Source organism: Cydia strobilella, chromosome 14 (assembly GCF_947568885.1).
Source record: "Cydia strobilella chromosome 14, ilCydStro3.1, whole genome shotgun sequence".
Lineage (NCBI taxonomy): Eukaryota > Metazoa > Arthropoda > Insecta > Lepidoptera > Tortricidae > Cydia > Cydia strobilella.
Genome location: NC_086054.1, coordinates 4,750,372 through 4,769,372, shown reverse-complemented (window position 1 = coordinate 4,769,372; position 19,001 = coordinate 4,750,372). Strand labels below are relative to the sequence as shown.

At 39.3% G+C, this 19,001-nt stretch overlaps 2 protein-coding genes across 2 annotated transcripts; both read right to left on the bottom strand.

The window, feature by feature from the left end:
- Positions 1-1,479: 1,479 nt before the first annotated feature.
- LOC134747434 (uncharacterized) lies at positions 1,480-18,990 on the bottom strand. The gene is made up of 2 exons (XM_063682059.1): positions 18,192-18,990; positions 1,480-2,224 (listed from the first exon to the last, which is right to left on the bottom strand). Exons 1-2 carry the CDS (start codon positions 18,988-18,990, stop codon positions 2,211-2,213), a joined length of 813 nt encoding a protein of 270 aa, XP_063538129.1. The 3' UTR covers positions 1,480-2,210.
- Positions 11,661-16,761, bottom strand: LOC134747101 (uncharacterized). Its single transcript, XM_063681667.1, has one exon. It carries the CDS (start codon positions 16,668-16,670, stop codon positions 11,676-11,678), a length of 4,995 nt encoding a protein of 1,664 aa, XP_063537737.1. The 5' UTR covers positions 16,671-16,761; the 3' UTR covers positions 11,661-11,675.
- Positions 18,991-19,001: the final 11 nt, after the last annotated feature.

Sequence of the window (19,001 nt, the reverse complement as noted above, 5' to 3'; positions counted from 1 at the left end):
TGCAGGATGAACGGTCGGTCCCTATCGGCCGCTAGGCCCCAAAGGTCAATACCTCTCGTTAGGTGTGCATGGAAATATGCATAGTATGCTGTCAGCAGGCCCTGTTCCGATAACGTATGCTTTAGGCGTCCTATAGCGTAGAAGGCAGAGTTTAGTTTTTTACAGATCGCGTCTATATGTTGGCTCCATTGCAAACCGCTATCGAAACAAAACCCAACATATCGAGCATAACCTACGGGTTCTATTTGAACCCCGTTAACAGTCAAATCCAGCCGTGGCTGTACCCTACTGTTAAGTGAGAATTGGAGGTTCGTTTTCTCGATATTTAACTGCATGCCGTTAGCTTGGAACCAGTGCAGCAATTTTAGAATTATGTCTGTAGCGTTCGACTGCAGTTCCTCTTGGCTACGACCGTGGATTATTTCACATATGTCATCCGCGTACATGATGAGTTTTGCAATAGGACTAGGGAATGGCAGGTCATTCATCAGTAGCGCGAATATACTATTGCCGACGTTTGAGCCCTGGGGAACGGACATATCTCCGACTAAGCCACATTTAGAATTCTCCCCGTTCACATCGGTGACTTGAACGCGGTGGGCTAAGAACGATCTTACTATATCCAGGGCCTTACCTCGGACACCGTAATGTTCAAGCTTCGCCGCTATTAACACATGGTCTACTAAGTCAAATGCACGAGACAAATCAAAAAATATAGCAGCAACGTAACTTTTTGCCTCTAGATGGTCTAATACGGTTTCCAGTAGCTTGCGCACCGCGCCTAGGGTTGATCGGCCCGCGCGATATGCATATTGGTCACCACAGAGTATGCCTTTGATATTGAAAAAATGTGCAAGCCTATTGCATAAGCCTGATTCAAATATCTTGGACAGTGCTGGCACAAGTGATATTGGCCGATAATTTTTCATTGTATCCTTACTACCTTTTCCCTTATACACTGGGGTTACTCTGATTTTCTTAAGGGATTCGGGATAATTACCACTTAGTATTGCGTCATTAAAATGTGAAGAAAATTGTGTGGTAAACTGTGAAGTATAGCAGTCGGAAAGCCATATATGTCCTTGGTTCCTTTCGCTTTGATCGACTTTATGATTGTCAAAACTTCCTGCGTTGTAAAAGGAGACATGAACATTGTGGTTGCTTGAGATGAGTACGTAGCGCGCAGTAGGCGCAGCGCTTCCACTATGCACGGGCGCAAAAGGGTGTCGCGCACCACGCCCAGGTAATGTTGGTTGAGCGCGTCTGCCAGCTCCCGACTGCAGCCCTGTTCGCCGCACACCGCTCGACGCAGCACGCAGAACTCGTCCCTAGTAACTCGGCCTTTGTTGGTCTCAGCCTTAATGACGTCCCAGAGGGCTAAGGTCTTATTAGAGCTACACTCGATTTTATTATTTATGAACGTTTTCCTTGTTCTATTTATGTTGTGTCTTGACATAGGTTTCCAAAGAAAACTCCAAATTCTAGGACACTGATGTGCTACATTTAATGTTCGAACACAGACTGACTTAGGTTACATCTACCCTCTATATGAAAACATAACAATTCCTCCACCAATAGCAAAGAAAGCTTCTTAAAATTAAAATAATCTAATAAATACATTAGAAAACTTATGTACTAAAATGGGCATCGGTACTCATTTATAAACTGGGTTAGGATTCCGAGTGGCTCGGATATTACGATCGGCATCCGTCGTAGGATGCAAGATGGTCTCGGTACCCTCCGTCCCACAGTCCATAAAAACATCATCATCAGACACCGGCCTGGCAACAGGCGAGACTACGGAGGCGGGGGGTGCACTTTCCCTCGGTACCAGCGATTGACAAGGCTCATCCGACTCATTCCCAATTTCGAGTAAACTTGACTCAGGGCTCTGGCCTTCGATCGCTGGTTGTGCCACTGGTTCATGATCTGGAGATAAAGACTCATTAATTGTTATTTCCAGCTCTGAAATGTTTTGGTTATCACTAGTAGTACACACAGTTTGACTTCCCTTGTACAACAGTAATTGATCTACATGTTTCTTAACAATGATATCTAAATCTATTATATGGACTAAATATAACATATTACCTATTGTTTTTTGTATACAACCTTTCTTCCATACGTGCTTATTACCGTTACTAAATATATGTTTAACTAACACCTGATCTCCTTCCTTAAAACACACCTTCCGCCGCCCTCCATAGTTCTTAATTTGTGAGATCTGTTTAAAAGAAACATTTTGGTTAGCTTCGGCGGACAACGACATCATCGGAAATGAGTGTGAGTCATACTTGTTACTAAGCAAATCGTTATCAGTCGAGTTTGAACTCACCGACTGCAACAGATCGAGACGACAACGGAGCGGGCGGCCAAACATCAGCTGTGCAGGCGAAAAACCGGTTGTGCAATGAACGGAATTCCTTATATTAAATAATAGCTTACCTATTCGCCTGGTTATAGGCTCCGTGTTGTTGCTACTTGCCATTATTATTTTTATGCCCCTTTTTAGGAAACCGACACTATTCTCTGATTGGCCGTTCGATTGGGGATGGTAAGGAGGACTTGTTAAATGTTTTATGCCATTAGCTAAGCAATAGGTATCCAATTCCTTGGAACAAAAATTTGCCGCGTTATCAGTTACTAAAACATGCATTGTCCCAAATCGACTATTTACCTCCACTAGCCTATCAATGATCGCTTTTGTGTCCGTTGATTGCATATGGAAACATTCGACCCACTTTGAGTGCGCATCGATTATAGCTAAATATTGTTTCCCGTCAATTGAAAACATATCCATATGCACATGTCAGATTTATTGATTGAAGATATAGTAATATACTTTATTTAATTAATTAAAATTAATGAAATAGGCAATAAGAAGGTAATGCAGTATTTAATTAAGACCAGTTAGTTACTGCTCAATGTATATGTTTTAAAGGGATACCTAGTTATCTACAAGGTTTGAATATGAAAACATGAAAAGTGTGAATATTATTTAATTATGAAGTAATATATTCGTGATAGCGGATATAAGTAAAAGTATATCGTACTTACTAAACATATAATCGATTTACATAATCGGCTCCATTACCAAAAATCTTAATATTGTATTGTTAAATTAGTCAAGTAAGTACGCTGCGCAATATATTGGTGGCTTATTATTAGTACTGGCTACCCTAACGTACATACTTGACATAATTTAAAGCAGTACTAAAACTAGCAAGGGCTGGTATATCATATATTACACTGTAATCAGTTGGAATATACGTTACGTAGTAATTACTAAAAACTCATTTTAAATCACGCTTATTAGGTCATCATAGGTCACATTGAAGATTGTAACGTACATACCATCAGACTATAATAAAAGCAAATCACACAGAAAGATATAATAAGTCATAAAAGTCACAAATAATAGAAATATAAAATTGACACTTAACTTGGTTCCTCGTCGTTAGCTCTCCAACCGAGAAGTGCCTCACAATTGTCAGACACCCGCTTATATTACATCAGGCTTTACCCCTTCCACCACTTCTTGGTAGGAGAAACAAAGTACGATGTTTCCGGCACATCCGGTTATCGTAATAATCAAATGTAGCAAATACAATTTATATGAAAATAAACCGATAGTAATTTAGGAAGGCTCATAATAAATAGATTAATTTATTATTAGCTTAAGACGGAATAATAAAATTGTCATCTAAGACTACCGCACATCCGGTTAGCGTAATAATTGAATTTAACAAATGTATTTGCTACATTTAATTTTAATTTATTATAGAATAATTAACGCAAACTAATACACATTTAATCGTGGCTAATTATTATTAATAGTTTACGTTACTTATGTTCTGACAGTTATGGTCACGAAATATACATGAAGGGTAGTTGTGTTATTGGCTGTGCTAAATTATTATAATTTATATCAATATACGGATTGCCTTAGCAAAAGTGAACTTTTTCGTGAAAATGTAAGTGTGATCGTTGTTAATAATACGTATCTCACACGGCCATACTGACAGGTACTTCGTTCTCGAAGTACCTTATTTCTGTAATCATATAAGCTGAGTACATACATTACAATCTTTTTTTTTTTTTTTACGGCTGCCATTTCACTTATTACATCAAGTGAGGCTCGCAGGCTCTGCAGCAAATCCCTATATTGCTACTTTTTCACATACATCATGTGAGAACGCGCAGGCTCGGCAGCAATTATCCTATTTACAATCATAATGCTACTGTTTCACTTATTACATCAAGTGAGCCTCGGTAGCATATATCACCCTAGGTTGGCTACTGGTCCACTTATAACATCAAGTGGGGCTCATAGGCTCTGCAGCATGTCCCTATATTGCTACTTTTTCACTTATAACATCAAGTGAGGGCACGCAGGCTCGGCAGCAATTCTCCTATTCACAGTTTCATTGCTACTGTTTCACTTATCACATCAAGTGAGCCTCGGTAGCAATAATTAATCCGTTATCATTTTTAAATGGGTCAAACATATTTCAAAATGAAGGTCTGTTTGGGAACAATACAATAAAATTATTTGAGTCTCAATTACTAAGCAAAAAAAAAATGTATCCGGCCTGTAAATTAGCGTTTGATCTTACTAATTTTGTGATGTCCACAAGAAGTTCACAATCGATCAATGATCTTAGCATGCAATGAAATGTGTATGACCCACGTGCGGAATTTCATTTATAATCATATCATCAACAAACATAGGTATAATAGAAAGAGGATTAAAATTCTAAATCAATTATACTCATGAAATAGATTTTATTAAGCATAATCACGTGTATTTAAATTATAATACGTGCTAATATTAATGACAAATATTAAATGATTACATTGTATGATCGTTTATTCGAATATTAATCAAATAGGTACTAATTTTGTTCGGGATCACTATTAGCAGCGTTCTCATCCAACAATTCCCCCGGCCATTGCCTTAGTTTATCTTTAGCGACTATCATATTTCGTAAGTTACCTAGCCCTCTCAGAGAATATCTATCATGCGGCATACCAATGATTTCGTATGGACCTTTAAACCTAGGACTTAATTTATCGAGACGCCTATGGTCCTGGTTTACGTAAACTATATCGCCGACTTGAAAGACTTTATTATCTCGCCTAGTAGAATCGAAATGGTTTTTGAATTTTTCAGCTTCCAACAATAAACGTTGATAAGCTAGCTCGCGATCTGCCCTGACATTTGTATTCAAATCTGGAACGTTTATTTCATCTAAACGGGCCTGAATACTAGGGATATTTGCATTACAACCTATTAGTAAACGAATAGGAGTAAAACCCGTAGACTTTTGGATGGTAGTATTAACAGATTGTTGTACTTTCCATAACCCGCTTGGCCAATCTGACGATCCATTGCAAGTAGTATTTAGCATGTTTATAACGGTCGCTACATATCGTTCTATCTGGCCATTTCCTCTTGGTGTGCCAGTCGCCACCATGTGATGCTCAATATGTAGTTCGTGAAACAGAGATCTAATTTGATGGGAGCTAAAATTTGTGCCTTGATCAGTGATTATCTTAGAAGGAGCTCGAATTGTGGTGATAATATCCCGAATTAGTGGCACTAAATCCTGGGACTTCAGACTTTTGAGGGGTTTTAATAGACAAAATTTTGTAAATCCATCTATTAAAAGGAGAATATACCTAAAGCCTTCATCAGTTCGCGTAAAAGGTCCTGTACAGTCCAAGTGGACAGTGTGGAACGGGATAGGATTTTTTTCAATGGGGTGTAAAAAACCCTGTTTTGGACCAGAGGTGCCGTTACGTTCTACGCATGTTAAACAGTGTTTAAGATATTTCTTTACAAATACTGCCATATGAGGGAACCAGAAATGTTCACGAAGCTTTCCTATGGTCTTTTCAAACCCAACATGGCAATTGTCATTATGAAACCATTTCAAGACATTGAATCGGCATGATTTTGGTATGTATAATTTAGGCTCACCAGGTTGGACGCTATAATATAGTAAGTTGTCACGCAGCAAATATCTATTTTCATCGAGATCACCAGCTAAAACCCGACCTATTAAATTTTGAGTTTCAGGATCATTTTGTTGAGCAGTATGTAACCAAGATTCCGGCTCCTCGATCAAATTTATATTAAGCACCACATTCGAAGCATCACAGTGCGACGACTTGGTATCTGAAGAGGATTTACATGCAGATACAACTTTTTGGTCATCAGAAATAGGCGTTTGAACAGGATTGCGGCTAAGAAAATCGACATGACCGATATATTTGCCCTTTTTGTACACTATTTCAAAGTCGAAATCTTGCATAAATGTCCACCAACGTGCGACACGAGGTGAAAGATCCTTCTTATTCATAGTGGATTTGATAGAATTACAATCTGTAAAGATTTGGAACCTAATACCCAGAAGATAGACCCGAAAATGTTTCAGTGCATTAAAAATTGCCAAAGTCTCTAAATCGTATGAGCAATACTTAGATTCTGTCGGTGTTGTTCTTTTACTGAAGTAAGCAACCACATTTTTGTTATTATTGACTTTCTGAACTAGTATAGCTCCATAACCTATGGAACTGGCATCAGTGTAAAGTTCTGTAGGCAACTTAGGGTCAAATACAGTTAAGAGAGGTTTGGTGGACAAGTGTTTTATTACGTAATTCCTCGCCTCATCCTGTTCAAGTCCCCATTCCCATTTTTGGTTAGCTTTGGTAAGTTTTGTGATGCAAGCCGTTCGTGCAGCAAAGTTCGGTATAAACTTGCGAAAATAACTTGCTAAACCCATTAACTGTCGTACTTGTTTAACGTTACGAGGGGCTGGAGAATTAACTAATGCTGATACTTTAGTCTCACTAGGTCTTACACCTTCATGCGATATATGTCTACCCAAATACTCTATATTGTCGACAAAGAATTTGCATTTTTTTAGATTTATTGTAAAGCCTGCACTACTAAGGGCCTTAATTGTCTCATCTAAGTATTCTAAACCCTCGTTTATGGTTTCAAAAGGAATGAGAATGTCGTCCATATAAACCAAGAGAAATTTCAGGTGCTGAACCGCTTTTGAAATAGCTCTTTGGAACACAGAGGGCCCATTGCAAATACCGAAAGGCATTTTTAAAAATTCGTAATGGCCGCTAGGTGTTACAAAGGCCGTATACTTTGTAGATTCTGCTGCGACCGGTATTTGGTGGAAACCATTTTTCATGTCAATGGAAATGTAATATTTTGCCTTACCTAACCTGTCGATTTGGTCTTCAATAAGAGGGAGGGGGTATCTGTCTTTTTCCAAATTTTTGTTTAATGCCCGATAATCAATACACAATCGGTCACTACCGTCCTTTTTCTTGACCAAAATAACAGGACTGGCAAAAGGAGACTCACTTTCTCGAATTATGTTTTTATCTAGAAGCTCGCGAATTATTTGATCCACTTTCTCCCTCTCTATTGGAGCCAATCGATACGGACGATAATAGACTACATTGTTATTTTTCATACGCAAATTTAATTCACCCGTTTGAACATTACCAGTTTCAGCCAAAACTGAAGGGTATTTTTGAAAGATGTTTTTGATTTCCTCCTGTAACTTGTCATCTAAATGATCTATCTTTGATGATAGATCGCATAAGTCTGATGCTAAATTAATTAAATTTACTTCAGTTTTGTTTGAAACCGATTTTCTAATTATCCGAGAACCAAAACAATCTGATTCAATTTTTATATCAGGGTACTTAACAGAGTTTCTACCTATTAAAAGGTCGTGATTAACGTCGTAATCTCTGGCAACATGAATGTCAAGTTCTAGGCAAACATCATCGAATTTAACGAATACGCTAATAATTGCAAAAATATGTATCCGGTTGTGACCTACACCATTAAGGTATACGGATACTGGTTTGAAATGACACCCTAATTTTCTTGCAACGGACTCTTTTATTAAGCTTACTGCTGCTCCCGTATCAATCAAACAATGTAACATATGATCATTAATAAAGCATCGCGTAAGGTTTAGTTCAGCTTCCCTAAAAAATTGACTTCTTTTGCTGGAGTTACCGTGGTCACAGAAGAATTATTAGATTCAGCACGTTGCTTGTGAAAACAAACTGCCTCAGTATGCCCGAGTTTTTTACAGTATGTACAAATTTTTGAGCGAAAGTCTGTAGGCCTGGGAGTCTGTGGAGCTTGGCTGGCTACTTGCACTGTTTTGTTTTTAAAACATTCAGTCTGAACATGACCGATCTTATTGCAAGTGAAGCATTTCTTCTCGCTATTAAATCTAGATCGCTTAGTTCCACTGGGTCCCTGGCCACTGACATCCTTTAAATTATTGGAATCAGTTGTCCTTTTCTTGGCTTTCGCGTATGTTGATAGTAGGGCTATGAGGGCAGATGATGTAGTAACACCGTTATTCAGTGAAGCCATCCTAATATCAACATCACTTATACCACCGCAAACTATCTCAACCATTTGAACTTCAGTAAAAGCAATCTTCGTATTACGCAGTAATCTCAATTTTTCTCTTGCATATTCACTATAGGATTCGGCAGAGTCAGAAGAGTAAAGAACAGCCCTGCTTAGTCTTTCGGACAAATTTTTCTTTTCAGGATAAGCATTAGTAATGTCAGTACGAAAATTACTCCAGGATCGGCCTTCTAATGGTTCCCAGGATTCGAACCATTTTAAGGCAGACCCTTTAAGAGCCTTACCGGCTTTAGCTGCAGTTTTGATGTCACTCCAGTTGAACTCCTTTGCCAGGGCTTCGATGCTGTCACACCAGCTGGCGGCTCCGCTGTCGCTCCGCTCCGGATCGAATAACGGCAGCGCAATGTCGTCATCCTTCAGATTGTTCCGTGTTGTGGTGACGGCATCACGAATCGCTTTTAAGAGGGCCTCTACTGATGCAGACGCTTCAGTAGACATTCTGGAATTCATAAATGAAATATGTTAACGAAGGTCGCATCATCCCACTTCTGATGTCAGATTTATTGATTGAAGATATAGTAATATACTTTATTTAATTAATTAAAATTAATGAAATAGGCAATAAGAAGGTAATGCAGTATTTAATTAAGACCAGTTAGTTACTGCTCAATGTATATGTTTTAAAGGGATACCTAGTTATCTACAAGGTTTGAATATGAAAACATGAAAAGTGTGAATATTATTTAATTATGAAGTAATATATTCGTGATAGCGGATATAAGTAAAAGTATATCGTACTTACTAAACATATAATCGATTTACATAATCGGCTCCATTACCAAAAATCTTAATATTGTATTGTTAAATTAGTCAAGTAAGTACGCTGCGCAATATATTGGTGGCTTATTATTAGTACTGGCTACCCTAACGTACATACTTGACATAATTTAAAGCAGTACTAAAACTAGCAAGGGCTGGTATATCATATATTACACTGTAATCAGTTGGAATATACGTTACGTAGTAATTACTAAAAACTCATTTTAAATCACGCTTATTAGGTCATCATAGGTCACATTGAAGATTGTAACGTACATACCATCAGACTATAATAAAAGCAAATCACACAGAAAGATATAATAAGTCATAAAAGTCACAAATAATAGAAATATAAAATTGACACTTAACTTGGTTCCTCGTCGTTAGCTCTCCAACCGAGAAGTGCCTCACAATTGTCAGACACCCGCTTATATTACATCAGGCTTTACCCCTTCCACCACTTCTTGGTAGGAGAAACAAAGTACGATGTTTCCGGCACATCCGGTTATCGTAATAATCAAATGTAGCAAATACAATTTATATGAAAATAAACCGATAGTAATTTAGGAAGGCTCATAATAAATAGATTAATTTATTATTAGCTTAAGACGGAATAATAAAATTGTCATCTAAGACTACCGCACATCCGGTTAGCGTAATAATTGAATTTAACAAATGTATTTGCTACATTTAATTTTAATTTATTATAGAATAATTAACGCAAACTAATACACATTTAATCGTGGCTAATTATTATTAATAGTTTACGTTACTTATGTTCTGACAGTTATGGTCACGAAATATACATGAAGGGTAGTTGTGTTATTGGCTGTGCTAAATTATTATAATTTATATCAATATACGGATTGCCTTAGCAAAAGTGAACTTTTTCGTGAAAATGTAAGTGTGATCGTTGTTAATAATACGTATCTCACACACACGACTCCAAGGACGCTTAGGGTATGGCCACACCGCGAGCGAGGAACGGGGCGGGGTCTTCCGCATCGCATTACAGATACTACATGAGCCTATCTTTTGTTCTATATGTTTGTCAATATCCGGCCACCACATTCGTGACCGCGCTTCAGTCTTTGTTTTGACGACACCAAAATGAGAACTATGTAATTCCTCTAAAATTTTCTCCCGGAATTCCTGTGGAATTATCAATTTGTGTCCCCTAAGAATACACCCATTTTCAACGTGAAGCTCAAGTCTACAATTAAAATATGGTTTTAACGTTTCATTTGTTACACGCGGCCACCCTTTTATGATGTACTGTCTGACCTCATTAAGAATACTATCAGACGTGGTTGCCTCTCTCACATCTGACAAAGTAACCGGTTTAAGCATGCTATCTGTGAAATAATTTATGTATAAACACATATCTACGAGTTGACTATCACTCTGTTCAACCGTCGAAGAATAACTGGCTATCGAACGCGAAAGAAAATCCGCGACATTTTCTTCGCTTTTTATGTACTCAATATTAAAGTTGTAACTCGACAAAAACAACGCGTATCTCTGTAAACGATTTGCAGCCATTTCCGGTATGCCCTTTTTATCGCCAAAAATAGTAATAAGAGGTTTGTGGTCCGTGCGTAGGACAAATGGCACGTCGCGGCCATACAAGTAGTGGTGAAATTTTTTCACCGCAAATACCAAACTCGCAGCCTCTTTTTGTATTTGAGCGTAGTTACACTCTGCTTTTGAAAGGGAACGAGAAGCGTAAGCGACCACGCGTTCTTCGCCAGAGGGCTGCGTCTGCGATAAAATGGCCCCAAGGCCAGCGGGGCCAGCATCAGCTGTCACAACCGTCACTAATTCGGGGTTGTAGTGCGCGAGGACCCTCTCGGAACCCATCTCCTCCTTAATACTTTTAAACGCTTTTTCTTGCTGTTTGGTCCACTCCCATTTTGCATCATTCCTTAGAAGCGAATACAAAGGCTTTAAAACGCTGGACGTGTTGGGCACAAAGCATCTGTAATAATTAACTAAGCCCAGGAAAGACTTGAGTTCGGTAGTATTCTTAGGAGGTACACACTTTAAAATAGCTTCCACTTTCTTGGGTGACTTATGCAACCCGTGTTTATCAATAATAAAACCGAGATACTCGACAGATTTTTGAAATAGATCGCACTTATCTCGTTTTAGTCGTAGACCGGCGTCCTCTAACCTACTCAAAACCTGTTCGAGCCTTTTTATATGTGTTGAATGCAGTAAGGTTCATTATTGAGTGGGAAATTAAAACACGTCCTGTTGCTATGATTTTTGTAATGCGACTAAATAAGAAATGCATGTATAATGCTGTCACTAGATATGATGATAGGTTTTGTGTGCGCGTTAACATACCGCCGGCCAAAGGACTACTAAGTCCTTTAAAAAACAATTATACATTTTAATAAATTGAAACCATGCAAAATAGATTGATACATTAATCATTAATCTCTATTGGTAATAAGCATAGTTTTGTAACAGGTCTTTTCACCACGCTATCACCACTTTTAACACTATACACTCGCGTAATATGGTCTGGACCTGGATGTTTAGCGACGATTCGGCCGAGAGCCCATTTTCCAGGTGGAAGATTGTCGGTTTTAATGAGAACAATCTGTCCCTCTTTGAACTCTTCTACTCTTTTCAACCACTTTGGTCGCTGTTGCAAACGTGACAGGTACTCTTGCTGCCATCTACACCAAAGGTATCTGACCAATTTCTGTGTGTGCTGCCATCGTGATAGTGAGCTCATTCTAACATCCTTCAAGTCGGGCGATGGGACGTTTATGGGTGCTTCGCCGATCAGAAAGTGCCCGGGTGTAAGGGGTTCTATGCTGTCTGTATCGTCGTTATCAATTGGACATAACGGCCTTGAATTCAAGCATGCCTCAATTTCGCAAAGGACCGTGTAAAATTCCTCGAAGGTAAGGTGAGAGGCGATGATCCTTTTTAGGTGATGTTTCAGGGATTTTACACCAGCCTCCCATAGACCACCAAAATTCGGACTATAGGCGGGGATGAAATGCCACTGCGTACCATCTTTAGCCAAGGACTCGGAAATTTCTCCAGTAAACTCTAGTTGTGCCTCTTTCCATGCATTAATCAATTCCTTATTGGCGCCAACAAAATTTCGTCCTTGGTCGCTCCACAAATGGTTGCATCTCCCTCTCCTGGCTACAAATCTCTTGAAGGCAGCTATAAAAGCTTCAGAAGTCAGGTCACTGACTAGCTCTAGATGTATGCATTTAACTGATAAGCATATAAATATAGCTACATACGTCTTCGTAGTCTTTGCTCCTCTACCCTTAGACATTAGGGTAGTGAAAGGTCCTGCAAAGTCGACGCCGCTATGTAAAAACGGTCTGGCAGGCGTGACTCGTTCTCTAGGCAGGTCTCCCATCAGCTGTGGTTTAGGAGCAGCGTTTTGTCTGACGCATACAAGGCATTTATTGACGTGAGCCTTTACCAAATTCTTTGATTTTATAATCCAAAATTTGGAACGTAAATAACTCATCGTGAGCGTTATTCCGCCATGCAAGGTCTTCAAGTGTGCATCGGCTATTATAAGAGGAGTTAAATTGTTTTTGTTACCCAATATTAAGGGATGCTTTTCTTCATTATTTATGTTTGCAAGTCTAAGCCTTCCTCCTACTCTTAGTAGACCTTCTTCCAAATAGGGATTTAAAGATTTTATAGGGCTCCGTTTGTGTACTTGTTTGTTTGTCGTTAATCTATCTATTTCTTCTCCAAATTCTTCTTTTTGTACAAGTCTTACACATATCTGCAGTGTGTGGTCCAAGTCATGAGTAGTTAATTTTAAATTGTCTATTTGTAGTTTTTTCATGTTCAGAAATTTGCGGCAATATGTAATTGTTTTTATCAGTTCTTGTAAATTATCAAATTCTTTAAATTGCTCTGCCAAATTTCTCTCTTTTTCGCTTCCGTACACGTTTAAATTTGTTTGTATCACATTTTTCCTTTCTATGTCTGTGGAAATGACATTTGGTCTTCTGTATTCTATTTCCTTTCTAGATAGCCATTCTGGTCCTTCCCACCATAGCTTAGAAGTCTTCAACTCTGACAAGCACATTCCTCTGGATGCAATGTCGGCGGGGTTATCCTCTGAAGTGACATGATGCCATTGATTTTGACTAACATTGTTTGTTATTTCCACAACTCTGTTTGCCACAAACGTTTTCCACCTTTGTGGTTCGCCAAAAATCCATGAAATTACAATGGAAGAGTCTGTCCATGCGAATATTTGTGAAGCCGGTATTCTCATAGCAAGGCTGACTTGTCGTAACAATTTTGCCAACACAACAGCTCCACACAGTTCCAATCTAGGCAAAGAGACAGTCTTCACGGGAGAGACCCTTGTCCTCGAAGCAATCAACCTTGTTTTGACTGTACCATCTGCCTTTTCTACTCTAATGTAAACGGCTGCACCGTAGGCGGAGATAGAGGCGTCACTGAATCCGTGTATCTGAATATTTGCTCCTTCAGTGCTGAAAGTGTCAAGCCATCTATCAACATGGATCTCATTGACATGTCTCAAGTCTGCTCTTAATTGAAGCCATTCGTCTTTCAAGGGTTGACTAAGTTCTTCGTCCCAGTTCACCTTTGCCAGCCACAACTTCTGTATCAATATTTTGGCCATCAGTACACACGGTGAGATCCAGCCCAGAGGGTCAAACAGTTTCTGGATATCAGACAAAATTGTTCGTTTGCTGATGTGATTGTTTACTTCTGGAAGGTTAAGGTTGTACTCGAACTGGTCTGTTCCCATGTTCCATTGGACACCAAGTGCCTTGATTGTGCCGTCCATGTTTAAATCAAGATGTGCATTAGCTGATCTGTCTTCGGGTTTCAAATTGCGCATAAACTCAACACTATTGGATGACCATTTCTTAAGCTGAAATCCACCTTTTCGCATAACTTCTTGCAATTGATTGCTGGCTTCTATGGCTTGTTCGGTGGTGTCACATCCTGACATCAGATCGTCGACGTAGAAGTCTTCTGTGATCATCTTTGATGCAATAGGAAACTCGTCTCCTTCATCTATAGCCAGCTGTTGCAATGTTTTAACTGCCAGATATGGAGCTGAAGCTGTTCCAAAGGTTACTGTCAGGAGACGGTAATCTTCTATTTCCTTGTCACTGCTACTTCTCCATAAAATTCTTTGATAGTCGGAATCTTCTTTAGTTGTCAGCACCATCCGATACATCTTGTGAATGTCTGAGACGAAGCATATAGCGTGCATTCGCCATCTCATGATCAAACTTCTCAAATCTTCTTGTAAAACTGGCCCAACAAGGAGGTCGTCGTTCAATGAGAAACCATTGGTACCCTTACAAGACGCGTCGTACACGACGCGCGTTTTTGTAGTTTCCTTCTCTTCTCGAATAATTGCATGGTGGGCTAAGTATACACTCTTCTTTGTATGTATTTCTTCTGTCGGTACCTTTTCCATGTGCTTCTGTTCGATGTAATCATCAATCACCTTTACATATTCTTCTTTAAGCTTTGGCATTTTTAGAAATCTTCTCTCTAGTTGTATTAATCTGTTCTGTGCTATTTCTCGTGTGTTTCCTTCACATGCTCTTGGTACTTCTGTCTTTAAAGGTAATTTGACGATGTATCGTCCTTCTTCATTTTTTTTGTAGGTAATTTCGTAAATTCTTTCACATGTTTGTTCTTCTTCAGTTAATGTTCTCTTTGTATCTGGTTCAACCTCCCATATCGTCTTTAATAAATCATCAACATCGACTTGATGATGCATCGTAATGAAAGATTTTTCTTGTGTACTTGTATCCGTCTCTCCATTATCTCCAAACAGGATCCAGCCGAAGTATGTTTTCTGAGCACATGGTGTACCCGGTGGACCCTTGATTATTGTTGTATCTTCTTGAATAATCTGTGCATATACTTTAACTCCAAGGAGAAGATCTACTGGACCTGGTGTGTTGTAACTTGGATCGGCCAGGTGTAGATTGTGTATGTGAGACCAGTTGCTTGTATTCATAGTTTTCACGGGCATTTGAGTGGTCAATTGCTTGGAAATCACATAGGCTCGAAGCTGTATGGAATACGACGTTTGATATTGCGACGAAACCTCTAATTGAACCACTTGATTTGCGTTCGCCTTTATAGGCCCCAATCCCGTTATGCTTGCTCTTGTTGACTCTCTTTTAAGTTTAAGTAATTGAGCCGCTTTCTCACTAATGAAAGATGCCTGTGAGCACGGGTCGATCAGAGCCCTGAGTGCAATGGTGTGCCCTTGCGCACTCTTTACGTTTACGATTGCAGTTGCTAATAAGCCATCACTATGTCTAGCTGTGTGGTGAGATGCGATTGCCATGGTAGCTTGAATTTCTGTTTCAGTCTCGTTGACCTTGGAGGGCGTCGATTGAGTATTGCTATCTTGCTGTGCTGTTTCCGGGCTCTTCGACACATGAACGAGTGAATGATGGCGCTTGCGACATATACGGCATGACATGGGCAATCGACACTTGAAAACCGCATGTCCTGGTGCTAGACAATTGTAACATAGCCTATTGTTTTTTGTATATTCACATCTCTCACTAGGTAGCATTTTTGTAAATTCTTTACAATGAGCGAGTGTGTGATTACCTTTACACATGACACAACTCTTCTCTGTTTGTGATTCTGTGGCGTGGAACGTGCGTTCTTTGACTACATTTCTTTCGCGGGGAGTTGATGAAGAAGCGGTGATGAGCTCTAGCGTTCGGAATTTAGCTTCCAGAAATTTGACGAAGTCTGTCCACTTGGGTAATTCCTCGGAATCATCCTTGTGAGCGTACTCCTCCCAATCCTTGTGCGACTCCGGGTCCAATTTCTGCACTACCAGAAAAATGATTAACGGATCCCAGGAATCGGTGGCCATGTTCAAATTTTGTAAACTATTTAAGCATTCAGTTGTAGTATCCAATAATGATTTCAATTGAGTGGCCGACTGAGTATTTAATTTCTTTTGCATAAATAACCGCTTCAATATAGAATTCACTATTAACTTTTTATTTCCATAACGCTTTTGCAGAATGTCCCACGCTTGTGTATAATTACTTTCAGTAATTTGAACGTGCTTTAAAATCGCCTCTGCCTCGCCGGATACACTGGTCTTCAAATAATGCAATTTTTGTACATTACTAAGCGACGCATTGTTATGCACTATTGACAAAAACAAATCTTTAAAAGTGGGCCATTGTTCATAACCACCAGTAAAACTTGGAAGTTGAATTCGAGGTAATTTTCCCACCTGGTTATCCGAGTTACATATATTGGGGTTGATTTGTTTCGTGTTGCTGTTCAATAAGTCCTTAAGATCACCTTCAATGTTCAAGTATAAATCTTCGTAAATAAAGTATTCCTCGTTAATAAAATATTGCGTAACAGCTCGTTCTTCGCGTGGCATAACCTTTATAAGTTCTTGATGTGTTTGTTTGAACGTCGCCCAGTACCCTTGTATGCAACTTAATCTCGCCTCAACATAACCTCTTGTTAATCGTGCCTTGGGGCATTTCCTCAAATTCACTTGTGTTTTCTGAAGTAAACTTGCCGTATCTTGCAAAACAGTCATTAATTGATCCACCGTAGTCATTTTTCGTAACTTAAATCTTCACTTATTCACGTAAAAACACAAGTAAACACAACGTTTTTTAAAGTAAATTGTGAGTTGAAACTAAATTGCATTGAAATCGTATATTTTAACTTGTTTTTAGCGGCTTGCTTATCACATTCTTTTGTTCTCGCGGCCAGGTGTCCGACGGCGGGCGCTCGATGCACTTTTTCCTTATCCGGATCGTTTGGACCATATGTTGAATGCAGTAAGGTTCATTATTGAGTGGGAAATTAAAACACGTCCTGTTGCTATGATTTTTGTAATGCGACTAAATAAGAAATGCATGTATAATGCTGTCACTAGATATGATGATAGGTTTTGTGTGCGCGTTAACAATATGAATTTCACGGTTTTCACCAGTCACCAGTATGTCGTCAATAAATATACAAACTCCGTCTATGTCGCCGAGTACGCTTTCGAGTGTCTGTTGAAATATATACGGCGCATTTGTGAGCCCAAAAACTAAACGGTTATAACGAAATAAGCCCTTATGGGTGTTTATACAAGTTAAGTCTCGGGACTCGTCCAATTCCAGCTGATTATACGCTCTAGAGAGGTCGAGTTTCGAGAACTCTTCCCCTCCATATAGCCTAGCAAACAAATCTTAAATACGCGGAACCGGGTAGTTGTCAACATATAACGCCTTATTTAACGTAACCGAATAGTCCCCACAAATCCTAATATTTCCGTCGGCGCGCAATACAGGTACTATCGGCGTCGCGACATCGGCGTGATCTACTTTCTCGAGTATCCCTAAATCCACTAAACGCTGAATTTCCGCTTCTACTTTACCTTTCAACGGCAACGGCACTGGGCGAGGCTTAAAAAACTTTAGAGGCATATTCGGCTTAACCTTGAGAGTAACTTTATATTTGCTAAAACAACCGAGTTCGTCTGCGAATAACTTAGAATACTTAGTCATAATTTTAGAACCTAAGTCATCTTCTACTATATTGTTAACGCTTTGTTTACAAATTTGCAAACTAAATGCCTTAAAAAAATCGCGCCCTAGTAAAGTAGGTCGATTATCGCTCTCCGCACTAACAAAAAACATAACCTGGTTAGTTTCCCCATCATAAGTGACGGGTAAGGTAACGGTGCCTTTAAGTGCCAATTTGCTTCTATTATAACACTTCAATACGACCTTTGGCGATTTTAACTCGTACTTGGAGAAATACCTATCGAAGATGTTATGGGGCAATAATGATACCGCGCTCCCACTGTCAATCTCGCAACTAATAGGCTCGCCCGCTATCGTGACGATCTGTATCATCGGTTCACCATTAACTGTTATAATATTGTAAACACTCTCACCTTGAATAATATCGTTATCCTCCTCTGCTATAAAATAATTCCTTCGCACTTTGGACTTGCACATTTTCTTTAAATGTCCCTTCTGTTTACACTTTTGACACGTATAATTAATAAAACGACACTGTTCTTTAGCATGATTTTTGTAGCCGCAAACTTCACAACTTTCCAAACTAGCACGAGGGTTACGTTGCGTGCGCGACGTATTTACGGTAAACACTGGAGTTTCGGGCACCGACTGTTGCGTTTTTTTCAACGCTAATCTCGCACAACGTACACTTTGCGCTAATTCTATAGCCTTGCTAAACGTCAAAGTGTCAACGCTTTCGGCAAATAATTTTTCTTTTTCTTTCACGTTCTCCAACCCTAAGACGAACCTGTCACGTAACACATTGTCTAGCTCCGATTTAAAACCACAGTATTGGGCCAGGCTACGCACTCGCGCGGCCCAATCTGGCAATTCTTCACTTGGACGCTGTTCAGCCTTGTAGAAAGTGTAACGTTCCGCAAAAGTACTCTTCTTGGGCGTGAAATGAGCGTCAAGATGTTCTAACAAGACCTTGTATTCCGCGACGTCAACCTCCTTTTGTGCCACTAAATCCCGAAGAATGCGGTAGGTATCTTCGGATAAAGCCGACAATAACACGGCCCTCCGTTTCACTTGTGACTTGTCCGATGTTTCATTAATGTCATTAACAGTACAGAATTGAAACAATTTGCTCTTGAAAATGCTCCATTCGTGAATCCGATGGTCAAAATTGAGACTGCTGCCGAACATTACGTTTGCACTTGTTGAAGCCATTTTTTTTCAAC